The sequence below is a fragment of the Neopsephotus bourkii genome, unplaced genomic scaffold, assembly GCF_033783945.1.
Source record: "Neopsephotus bourkii isolate Nb327-2 ecotype Australia unplaced genomic scaffold, CSIRO-AGI_Nbou_v1 NB_1681, whole genome shotgun sequence".
Classification (NCBI taxonomy): domain Eukaryota; kingdom Metazoa; phylum Chordata; class Aves; order Psittaciformes; family Psittacidae; genus Neopsephotus; species Neopsephotus bourkii.
In genome coordinates, this window is record NW_026902155.1 from 1 (window position 1) to 12025 (window position 12025).

At 65.2% G+C, this 12025-nt stretch overlaps 2 protein-coding genes across 2 annotated transcripts; both read right to left on the minus strand.

The window, feature by feature from the left end:
- Positions 1 to 1425: 1425 nt before the first annotated feature.
- On the minus strand, positions 1426 to 6847 carry DLL3 (delta like canonical Notch ligand 3). The gene is made up of 9 exons (XM_061375968.1): positions 6796 to 6847; positions 6052 to 6249; positions 5381 to 5438; positions 4687 to 4857; positions 4520 to 4584; positions 3999 to 4106; positions 3697 to 3727; positions 2798 to 2992; positions 1426 to 1901 (listed from the first exon to the last, which is right to left on the minus strand). The coding sequence occupies exons 1-9, from the start codon at positions 6844 to 6846 to the stop codon at positions 1426 to 1428; spliced, it is 1353 nt and encodes a 450-aa protein (XP_061231952.1). The 5' UTR covers position 6847.
- Positions 6848 to 7221: 374 nt separating this feature from the next.
- Positions 7222 to 11964, minus strand: TIMM50 (translocase of inner mitochondrial membrane 50). The gene is made up of 11 exons (XM_061375958.1): positions 11902 to 11964; positions 11608 to 11743; positions 10832 to 10863; positions 10367 to 10388; positions 10136 to 10194; positions 9903 to 10022; positions 9717 to 9821; positions 8886 to 8984; positions 8244 to 8400; positions 7836 to 7942; positions 7222 to 7343 (listed from the first exon to the last, which is right to left on the minus strand). Exons 1-11 carry the CDS (start codon positions 11962 to 11964, stop codon positions 7236 to 7238), a joined length of 1008 nt encoding a protein of 335 aa, XP_061231942.1. The 3' UTR covers positions 7222 to 7235.
- Positions 11965 to 12025: the final 61 nt, after the last annotated feature.

Genomic DNA, 12025 nt, shown 5'->3' on the forward strand with positions numbered 1-12025 from the left:
TCCATTCCCCCCCTTCCAACCTTGGCGTCCAGCGTCCGCTTGAGCTCCAGCATGTACGAGAACTGCTCGGGGTAGATGTAGTCATACGGGAAGAGCACCAGGAGCCCGTCCACGTTGAGCCTGCGGAGCCGCCGATACCGGGGGGAGGCCCCGGACCCATTGGGATCCATCGGGACCCATCGGGACCCATCGGGGCCCATCGGAATCCATCGGGACCCATCGGGATCCATCGGGACCCATCGGGATCCAGCCAGCCCCCCCCCCCCGATCCCGGCCCCGGCGCTCACTTCATGGCTCCCGCCGCTCCGCACGCCCCGACGCTCCCGCCCCTCGCAGTCCCCACCTCGGTCCGCAAGACCGCCCATTGGCCAGCGCCACCACCGCCCCCTTTCTCTGATTGGCTGCGCTCTCTATCCGTCAAGCGCGCTGGGCCGCGGGGGGGGTTGTGAGTCTGAAGCAATCGAGCGCCGAACGGAGGAGCGCAGCTCCGCACCCGCCCAGGGTCCCTCCGCCCGCCCTCCCGTGAGCCCCGGACGCAGGGAGCGGCTCGGAGGCGTCTGAAAGCGCTTTTATGGGGGGGGGGTGTCCATTATGGGGGGGATCCAGTATGCGGGGGGGGAATCCATTGGGTGGGGTCCATTGGGGGGGGAGTCCTGAGTGGGTCCAGCGGTGCCCGATCACACCTGGGGGGGAAACAGGGGGGTGAGAGCAGGGAATGGGGGTGAGGGGGGGATGGGGGTGCAGGGGGGTGGGGCTGTGGGAGGGGCTCTGCGCTCACCCGCGTGGCCGAGGGCCGGGGCAGGATCCGCTGCTCTCTGCCCGGGGGGCTCAGCCCAGGGGCTCCACCCGGCCGTGGGGTGTGGTGGCTGCGAAGGGCACTGTGAGCACCCATAGAGACCCACAGACACCCCCAGACACCCATAGACCCCTATAGTCACCCCATAGACACCCACAGACATCCATAGAGACCTATAGCACCCACAGACATCCATAGACAGCCATAGGCCCCCCACAGACACCCATAGCCCCCCAATAACCCCCCCATAGACCCTCTATAGACCCCCATAAACCCCCCCATAGCTCCACCAGGCACCCCCCCTAGACCCCATATAGACCCCCATAGACCCCCATAGACCCACATAACCCCCCATATCCCCCCCATAGACCCCCATAGCCCCACCACAGACCATCCCATATCCCCCATAGACCCCCATAGACCCCCATAACCCCCCATATCCCCCCCATAGACCCCCATAGCCCCCCATAGACCCCATATCCCCCCTAGACCCCCATATTCCCCCATAATCCCACCACAGACCCCCCCATAGACCCCCATAACCCCCCCATAGACCCCCTATAGCCCCCCATAACCCCCCACAGAACCCCCATAGACCCCCCATAGCACCCCCGTTGCCCGTTCCCCCCTCACCTCCCTCCCGCGCTCCTCCTCCTCCTCCCGCACGCCGCCAGCCCCAGCGCCGCCCCGAGCGCGGCCGCGGGGAGCGCGCCCCCGAGGGCCAGGGCGAGGGCGAGGGCGGGCGGGGCGCGCCCCCGCGGCGCGCGCGCGCCGGGCAGGGGCGGGGCCGGCACGGGCTCCTCGCAGAGCGCGCCCATGAAGCCCTGAGCGCAGGCGCACACGTGACCGGAAATGTGCGTGTAGCACGTGGCGCCGTGGAGGCAGGGCCCCGAGGCACAGGCGTCGGCGCGCTCCTGGCAGCGGCGGCCGCCGTAGCCCAGCGTGCACGCGCAGCGGAAGGCGTTGGCGCCGTCCTGGCACGTGCCGCCGTTGGCGCACGGGTTCGGGCTGCACTCGTCCACGTTCCGCTCGCAGCGGCGGCCGCGGAAGCCCGGGCGGCAGCGGCACAGGGGGGACCCGGAGGGAGAGGGGCGGCACTGCCCGCCTGTGGGGAACGGGAACGGGAACGGGAACGAACGGGGAGGGGAAGGGAACGGGGGAATGGGAACGCGAATGGGGGAAGCGAAACGGGAACGAGAGGGGAACAGGAACCGAGTGGCACTCACACACCCGTGGAACACCCGTGTATCCCCCATGTAACACCCATGGAACACCCATGGAACACCCGTGTATCCCCCATGTAACGCATACCCATCCCATGCCCTCACCGTGCATGCGGGGCTGCAGAGAGCAGCTGTCACACACACATGTATCCCATGTAACACCCGTGTATTCCCCATGTAACTCCCATGTAACACCCATGTAACACCCGTGTATCCCCCATGTAACACCCATGGAACACCCCTGGAACACCCATGTAACACCCATGTAACTGTGTCCCATGCCCTCACCGTGCAGGCAGGGCTGCAGAGCGCAGCCGTCACACACCCATGTTATCCCATGTAACACCCATGTTATCCCATGTAACACCCATGTTATCCCATGTTATCCCATGTTATCCCATGTTATCCCATGTAACACCCATGTTATCCCATGTAACACCCATGTTATCCCATGTAACACCCATGTTATCCCATGTAACACCCATGTTATCCCATGTTATCCCATGTAACACCCATGTTATCCCATGTTATCCCATGTACCCCCATGCCCTCACCGTGCAGGCAGGGCTGCAGAGCGCAGCCGTCACACACCCATGTTATCCCATGTAACACCCATGTTATCCCATGTTATCCCATGTAACACCCATGTTATCCCATGTTATCCCATGTATCTCCCATGTTATCCCATGTAACACCCATGTTATCCCATGTAATCCCATGTTATCCCATGTAACACCCATGTTATCCCATGTTATCCCATGTTATCCCATGCCCTCACCGTGCAGGCAGGGCTGCAGAGCGCAGCCGTCGCTCCGCCGCTCGCAGTTGGCCCCGCGGAAGCCGGGGGGGCACCTGCAGGAGAAGCCGCTGCCGCGGGGGGCGCAGGCGCCGCCGTTGAAGCAGGGCCCGAGGGCGCACGGGGACGGCTCCAGGGGGAGCGGGGCCGGAGGGGGCGATCCCGGAGCTTCCGGAGCTGCTCCCGGGGCTCCCGGTGCCATTCCCAGTGCTCCCGGTGCCATTCCCGGTGTTCCTGGTACTCCCGGTGCCATTCCCAGTGCTCCCGGTGCCATTCCCAGTGCCCCCGGTGCCATTCCCAGTGCCCCCGGTGCCATTCCCGGTGCTCCCAGTGCTCCCGGATCCATCCCTGGGGCTCCCGGTGCCATTCCCAGTGCCCCCGGTGCCATTTCCGGTGTTCCTGGGGCTCCCGGTGCCATTCCCAGTGCTCCCGGTGCCATTCCCAGTGCTCCCGGTGCCATTCCCGGTGTTCCTGGTACTCCCGGTGCCATTCCCAGTGCTCCCGGTGCTCCTGGATCCATCACTGGGGCTCCCGGTGCCATTCCTGGAGCCATTCCCGGGGCTCCCGGTGCCATTCCCAATGCTCCCAGTGCTCCCGGATCCATCCCTGGGGCTCCCGGTGCCATTCCCAGTGCTCCCGGTGCCATTCCCAGTGCTCCCGGTGCCATTCCTGGTGTTCCTGGTACTCCCGGTGCCATTCCCAGTGCTCCCGGTGCTCCTGGATCCATCACTGGGGCTCCCGGTGCCATTCCTGGAGCCATTCCCGGGGCTCCCGGTGCCATTCCCAATGCTCCCAGTGCTCCCGGATCCATCCCTGGGGCTCCCGGTGCCATTCCCAGTGCTCCCGGTGCCATTCCCGGTGCTTCCAGAGCCATTCCCAACGCTCCCGGTGTTCCCGGTGCCATTCCCGGTGCTGCCGGTGCCATTCCCAATGCTCCCGGTGCTCCCGGATCCATCACTGCTGCTCCCAGTGCCATTCCCAATGTTCCCAGTGCTCCCGGTGCCATCACTGGTGCCACCGCCGGTGTTTCCAGGGCCACCATTGGTGCTCCCAGTGCCTCTCCAGGTGCTCCCAGTGCCTCTTCCAGTGCTCCCGGTGCCGATGCCGGTGCCACTGGGGCCATTGGGGCCATCTTCAGTTCTTCCAGTGCTGCTGTTGGTGCTCCTGGTGCCATTCCCGGTACTCCCAGAGCCATTCCCGGTGTTCCCGGTACCATTCCCGGTGCCATTCCCATTGCCCGGACTGGGCTGGGGCCGTCGCAGTGGGGCCCTGGGGAGTCGCTGCCGTGACCCTGCAGGGGGGGCCCCGGTGCATCAATGGGATCCCCGTGGAGTCAATGGGGTCCCGGGGGGGAGGGTGTCAATGGGGGCCCTGTGGTGTCAATGGGATCCCCTCTGATGTCAATGGGATCCCCGTGGTGTCAATGGTGTCCCTGTGGTGTCAATGGGGGCCCGGGGGGGGGTCAATGGGGTCCCTGTGGTGTCAATGGGAGCCCTGTGGTGTCAATGGGGGCCCGGGGGGGGGTCAATGGGGTCCCTGTGGTGTCAATGGGAGCCCTGTAGTGTCAATGGGGGCCTGAGGGTGTCAATGGGGTCCCTGTGGTGTCAATGGGGGCCCGGGGGGGGGTCAATGGGGTCTCTGTGGTGTCAGTGGGGTCCCGGGGGCGTCCATGGTGGGTCCCTGTTCCCAGGGCTCCCCTCTCACCGCGCAGGGCCCCCCCTTGCTGCAGGCGCTGCCTCCAGGGGGGGCGCAGGGATCCCGACACCGACCTGGGGATAGAGGGGGGGGGTCAGGGCCCCCCCAGACCCAGGGGACCCCATTGAGGGGGGTCCCCAATGGAGGGGTCTGGGGGGAGGGGGAGGGGCACTCACGGCGGGGGGGGCTCCAGCAGCGGGGGGGGGCGGGGTCTCTGCAGGTGGGGGAGGGGCGGCAGCGCAGGCGGGTCCCAAAGCGGAGCCCCCCCCCCGCCCCCCCCCGCCACGGCCCCCCCGGGGAGAGGCGCTCCCGGGTCACGGCGCGGCCAAGGAGGCGGCGGCAGGGGGCTGGAGGGGCAGAGCACGTGACCCCCCCATAGACACCCCATAGAGACCCCATAGCCCCCATAGACACCCCATAGATACCCCATAGAGACCCCATAGCCCCCATAGACACCCCATAGACACCCATAGATAACCCATAGACACCCATAGAGACCCCATAGCCCCCATAGACACCCCATAGACACCCATAGATACCCATAGATACCCCATAGATACCCATAGATACCCCATAGATACCCATAGATACCCCATAGACACCATAGACACCCATAGATACCCCATAGCACCCATAGATACCCCATAGATACCCCATAGCACCCACAGATACCCCATAGATACCCCATAGCACCCATAGACACCCCATAGCACCCATAGACACCCCATAGCACCCACAGATACCCCATAGACACCCATGGGTACCCCATAGACCCCCATAGCACCCACAGATACCCCTGTAGCACCCATAGACACCCCCAAACTCCCTCAGGGTCCCCATGTAGCTTCCCCCCCATTTGACCCCCCTCACCCCCAGAGCCTTCGGCCTCCTCCAGCCGCCAGGACTCGATGGTGAGGGACACGGTGCGCTGGGGGAGGGGAATGGAGGCACATGGGGGGGGTCACAATGGGGGGGTCACATTGGGGGGGTCACATGGGGGGGTCACATGGGAGGGTCACATGGGGGGGTCACATGGGGGGGTCTCAATGGGGGGTCACAATGGGGGGGTCACATTGGGGGGGTCACATGGGGGGGTCAATGGGGGGGGTCACATTGGGGTTCTCAATGGGGGGTCACAATGGGGGGTCTCAATGGGGGGTCTCAATGGGGGGCTCAATGGGGGGATCACAATGGGGGTCTCAATGGGGGGGTCTCAATGGGGGGGTTCAAGGGGGGTCACGTGGGGGTCACAATGGGGGGGTCTCAATGGGGGGGTCACATTGGGGATCTCAAGGGGGGTCTCAATGGGGGTCACAATGGGAGGGTCACATTGGGGGTCTCAAGGGGGGTCTCAATGGGGGGGTCTCAATGGGGGGGTCTCAATGGGGGGGTCTCAATGGGGGGTCTCAATGGGGGTCACATTAGGGGTCTCAATGGGGGGGTCTCAATGGGGGGGTCTCAATGGGGGTTTCAATGGGGCTCTCAATGAGGGGCTCACAATGGGGGGGTTCTCAATGGGGGGCTCTCAGGGGGGTTCTCACCGGCCAGGGGTAGGCAAGGGGCAGGCGCAGGGTCCGGGGCGCTCCGGGGGGGGGGGGGGGCCGGGGGGGGCTCTGGGTGACCCCCAGGGAGCAGCCGCCCCCCCCGGGAGGGCGCAGGCAGAGGCGGAACACGAGGGGCCCCCCCGCCCCCCCCCGCGCCGACAGCACCCGAAGCTCCAGCACCCCCCAGGGCCGGACCTGAGCGAGACCCGAGACCCCTGCATACTCAGAGACCCCCCGAGGCCCCCCAGGAACCAGAGCCCCCCCCCGGAGCCCCCCCCTCAGTACCCAGAGACCCCCCCAGAGGCCCCCCCAGGAAGCAGAGCCCCCCCCCGGAGACCCCCCCTCAGTACCCAGAGACCCCCCCAGAGGCCCCCCCAGTAACCAGAGACCCCCACGGAGATCCCCCCTCACCACCCAGAGACCCCCCCAGAGACCCCCCCAGCACCCAAATAGAGGCCCCCGAGACCCCCCCCAGCACCCAGAGACCCCCTCAGAGACCGCCCCAGAGACCCCCCCAGTAAACAGAGACCCCCCCATAGAAACCCCCTCAGCACCCAGAGACCCCCGAGACCCCCTCAGCACCAGAAGAACCCCCAGAGACCCCCCCAGCACCCAGAGACCCCCCCAGCACTCAGAGACCCCCCCAGCACCCAGAGACCCCCCCCAGCACTCAGAGAGCCCCCCCCAGCACTCAGAGAGCCCCCCCCAGCACTCAGAGAGCCCCCATAGCCCCCTTCTCACCGCTGGGAGGAAGAGGAGGGTGAGGAAGGCGCTCACGAGCCCCGCAGCCATGGCCGGCACCGGGGGTCTGAGCCCACCCCCCACCAGCACCCCCTTTCTAGCGCCAAGCCCCGCCCCCTGCCTATAAGCCCTGCCCACTCGGTTCAAGCTCCGCCCCCAGCCCATTACTCCCCCCCCGGCATTCATCACCAGGCACAGCGAGCTCCACATCTCCCTTTTATTCACCCTCACCGGGGGCCAAAACCCCCCAGAAGGGCTCAAACCCCCCAAAAACGCTGACCCCCCCCCCAAAACCGCCTCATCCCCTCCCAGCCCCAGGTCCATGCCCAGTTCTCCATCCCCATCCGGATGCTGTCAATGATGGGGGGGGGGAGGAAGCAGGGAGGCAGTGCCCCCCCCCGCGTCGGGTGCTGCTCCTCTCTGACGTCACGCTGACGTCATCACTGCTGCTTGGAGCGCCCCCAGAGGCGCCCAGCCCAGGAGCCCAGGAACAGCCCCGGGGGGGGCTTCTTGCCCTGGGCCAGCTCCTCCCGGCGCTGCTGCTCCTCCTGGGGGGGGGGGGGCACAGGGACCCGGTGGGCAACGGGCACCGGGACCCCCCCAAACACCCCTGCTTTAGGGGTTCCCCCCCCAACAACACCCCTGCTTTAGGGGTTCCCCCCCCAACAACACCCCTGCTTTAGGGGTTCCCCCCCCAACAACACCCCTGCTTTAGGGGTTCCCCCCCCAACAACACCCCTGCTTTAGGGGTTCCCCCCCCAACAACACCCCTGCTTTAGGGGTTCCCCCCCCAACAACACCCCTGCTTTAGGGTTCCCCCAAACACCCCTGCTTTAGATTTCCCCCCAAACACCCCTGCTTTAGGGGTTCCCCCCCCAAACACCCCTGCTTTGGGGGCGCCCCCCAACAACACCCCTGCTTTAGGGGTTCCCCCCCAAACACCCCTGCTTTAGGGGTTCCCCCCCAAACACCCCTGCTTTAGGAGTTCGCCCCCCAACAACACCCCTGCTTTAGGGGCGCCCCCCCCCGTCCCCTCCAACCTCCTCCAGCTGCGTCCGGCGCCGTTTGAAGGCTGCCAAGGGATCCTCCTCCAGTGCATAGTGCTCCAGCACCGGGCGCACGTCCGGCACGCCGCTGAGAGCGATGGCTGCGGGGGACAGCGTGGGGCAGGATGGGGACAGTGTGGGGATAGGGTGGGGACACCATAGGGACAGCATGGGGACAGCATGGCGACACCATATGGACAGCATGGGGACACCACAGGGACAGCATGGGGACAGCATGGGGACAGCATGGGGACAGCATGGGGACACCATAGGGACAGCATGGGGACAGCACGGGGACACCACAGGGACAGCATGGGGACAGCATGGGGACAGCATGGGGACACCATGGGGACACCATAGGGACACCATAGGGCCACCAAGGGGACCCCACAGGGCACTCACTCTTGAGGAAGGCCGCCAGGTCATAGAGCTGCCGGTCCTCGGAGCTGCCGTCCCAGCGCGGCAGGGCCAGGCCGTTGTGGGGCTGGAGGCAGAAGGCCTCGCGCCGGCAATCGACCACCACCACCCGCGCCGGGTCCCGGTTCAGGCACGAGATGTCCTGCACCGGGCCCAGCAATGGGTGCTCTGAGGTTTGGGGGTGCTCTGAGGTTTGGGGTGCTCTGAGGTTTGGGGGTGCTGAGGTTTGGGGTGCGCTGAGGTTTGGGGTGCTCTGAGGTTTGGGGGTGCTCTGAGGTTTGGGGGTGCTGAGGTTTGGGGGTGCTGAGGTTTGGGGGTGCTGAGGTTTGGGGTGCTGGGGTTGGGTGCGCTGAGGGCAGGTTTGGGGGTGCTGAGGTTTGGGGTGCTCTGAGGTTTGGGGGTGCTCAGGGCAGGTTTGGGGGTGCTCAGGGCAGGTTTGGGGGTGCTCAGGGCAGGTTTGGGGGTGCTCAGGCAGGTTTGGGGGTGCTCTGAGGTTTGGGGGTGCTGAGGTTTGGGGTGCTCTGAGGTTTGGGGGTGCTCAGGGCAGGTTTGGGGGTGCTCAGGGCAGGTTTGGGGGTGCTCAGGGCAGGTTTGGGGGTGCTCAGGCAGGTTTGGGGGTGCCCCCACCTTCACGTGCTGCCCGTCCATGTAGCGCGTGGCATCGCGGAACAGGCGGTAGGAGATGAAGCCGTGCGGGTCCACGCTGTCGATGAGCGGGAAGGCGGTCTGAAACGGGGGGGGGTCAGAGCCTGCAGGGGGTGGGGGGCACCCATCGGGGCCCGTTCAACCCATCAGGGTCCATTCACCCCCACTGGGATCCATTCACTCCATTGGGGCCCATTCACCCCCATTGGGATCCATTCACTCCATTGGGGCCCGTTCAACTCATCAGGGTCCATTCACACCCGCTGGGACCCATTCACACCCATTGGGATCCATTCACTCCATTGGGGCCTGTTCAACCCATCAGTGTCCATTCACCCCCACTGGGACCCATTCACCCCCACAGGGCCCATTCACTCCATTGGGTTCCATTCACCCCCATAGGGCCCATTCACTCCCACTGGGATCCATTCACCCCCATCGGGGTCCATTCATTCCATTAAGGCCCATTCACTCCCTCTGGGATCCATTCACTCCATTGGGTTCCATTCACCCCATTGTGGCCCATTCACACCGTTGGGGCCCATTCACCGCATGGTGCCCATTCATCCCATAGGGCCCATTCACCCCATGGGCTCATTCACCCGGTGGAGCCCATTCACCCCATAGGGCCCATTCACCCCATAGGGCCCATTCACCCCATAGGCCCCATCCACCCCATAGAGCCCATTCACCCCATGGACCCCATCCACCCCATGGACCCCATCCACCCCATGGACCCCATTCAGCCCATGGACCCCATCCATTCCTTGGGCCCCATGCACCCCATAGCCCCATGCACCCCACGGTGCCCACCATGCCGGTCTCGGAGGTGAACACCACGATCTCATAGAGCGGCGCCAGCTGCTGCAGGAAGCTCTCGATGCCCGGGCGCTTCTTGAAGCGCCACCCGGTGACGAGCTGGGGTTGGGGGGGGGCACAAAGGGGGTGTCAATGGGGGGGGCACTGGGGGCCGGGGGGGGCGGCGCGGGGGGCACTCACCGACCATTCGGGGTGCAGCAGCACGTCCGTGAGCTCGATGACCAGCGTGTAGGGGGGCTGGTAATAGGGCTCCTGCAGGGGGTCCGGCAGCAGCTTGGGGCTGGTGGGCTCGATGATCATCTGGGGGGGGGCAAGGAGGCTCCAGTGGGGGCAAAGAGGGTGCAATGGGGGCAAACAGGTTCTAATGGGGGCAAACAGGGTGCAATGGGGGCAAAGAGGCTGCAGCCACCAACCTGCCTGTAGTCCTTGAAGTACTTGTAGGTCCTGCGGAGCTGCTGGATGCCCACGGGGTCTGTGGGGATGGGCTGGTGATGGGGGGGGCCCATGTGCCCACCACCCCCCCCCCAGAGCAGAGCACCCCAAACCCCCCCCAGCCCCAAAGCAGGGCCTTGAAGCAGCATCAAAGCCTTTGGCTGTGACACCGAGGTGAGAAATGGCCCTGGGGGTGCCCCCCCCCCACTCACCTCCATCGAACTCATCTGGGATCTGTGGGGAGAGGAGGGAACAGGGGGTAAGGGGGGGGGGGGCACCAGCCCATGCCGGGGTGGGAGGGGAGGCAGGAGGTGATGGGGACACTTCACAGGTAGGTGCCACCGTTTCCTTCCGCCCCATTGATGTCCCCATGGCCCCACTGACATCCCCACGGCCCCATTGACATCCCCACGGCCCCATTGACGTTCCCATTGATGTCCCCATTGACATCCCCATGCCCCCATTGACGTCCCCATTGATGTCCCCATGGCCCCATTGATGTCCCCATCACCCCACTGATGGCCCCATCTCCCCCTTTGATGTCCCACCCCAAGCCAATTGTCACCTCTCCCATTGCCACACATGGGCCCTTTGGGACCCCCCCCCCCTCCAAGGGGCCAATGGGGGGGGGCACAAGGCTCAAACCCCCCCCCCAATGTCCCCAGTGGGGGCCTCACCTTTGCTCCGTGCTCATCCACTGCGTTGCTGCCTGGGGGGGGAGACAAGGGGGGGTCAGGGGGTGCTGGGGGCGATGGGGGGGACATAGGAGGGGAATGGGCGTACACTGGGGACAATGGGGTGTACACTGGAGCACATTGGGGGCAATGGGGGTCACATTTGGGCACATGGGGGGCAATGGGGGTTATACATTGGGGCAATGGGGGTTACATTGGAGCAGACTGGGGTACATTGGAGCACATTGGGGTACATTGGGGCACATTGGGGGCAATGGGGTTACATTGGGGGCAATGGGGGTTATATTGGGGCACATTGGGGCAATGTGGGGTACATTGGGACACACTGGGGCAGTGGGGGGTACATTGGAGCACATTGGGGGCAATGGGGGTTACATTAGGGGCAATGGGGGGTACATTGGGGCACACTGGGGGCAATGGGGGTTACATTGGGGGCAATGGGGGGTACATTGGGGGCAATGGGGATTACACTGGGGGCAATGGGGGGTATATTGGAGCACACTGGGGGCAATGGGGTTACATTGGGGCACATTGGGGGCAATGGGGGTCACACTGGGGGCAATGGGGGTTGCACTGGGGGCAATAGAGGGTACATTGGAGCACACTGGGGGCAATGGGGGTCACACTGGGGGCAATGTGGGTTACATTGGGGGCAATGGAGGTTACATTGGGGGCAATGGGGGGTACATTGGGGGTCACATTGGAGGCAAAGGGGGCGCCCTGGGGGTGCTCCGCTAGGGGGCGCTGTCGGTACCCACCGAAGATGCAGACGATGGCGACGCCGCCGCCCGCCCCAAGCAGCCCCGCCAGGCGCAAGGCCACGCGCCGGGCCCCGCCCCGCGCCCAGCGCCGCTGCTCCTCCGCGTCCCCCGCGGCTCCGGCGCCCCCTGCTGGCTGGGAGGGAAACCGGCACAGGGGCTATCGGTGACGGTACCGGGTATACGGTACAGGGTATAGGGTATGGGGTACGGGATATAGGGTATGGGATATAGGGTACAGGGTATAGGGTACGGGCTATAGAGTATAGGCTAGGGGTAAAGGGTATAAGGTACGGGGTATAGAGTACGGGATACAGGGTACGGGGTATAGAGTACGGGATATAGGGTATAGGACATGGCGTATAGGGTACGGGATATAGGGTATAGGATACGGGGTATAGGGTATAGCATATAGAGT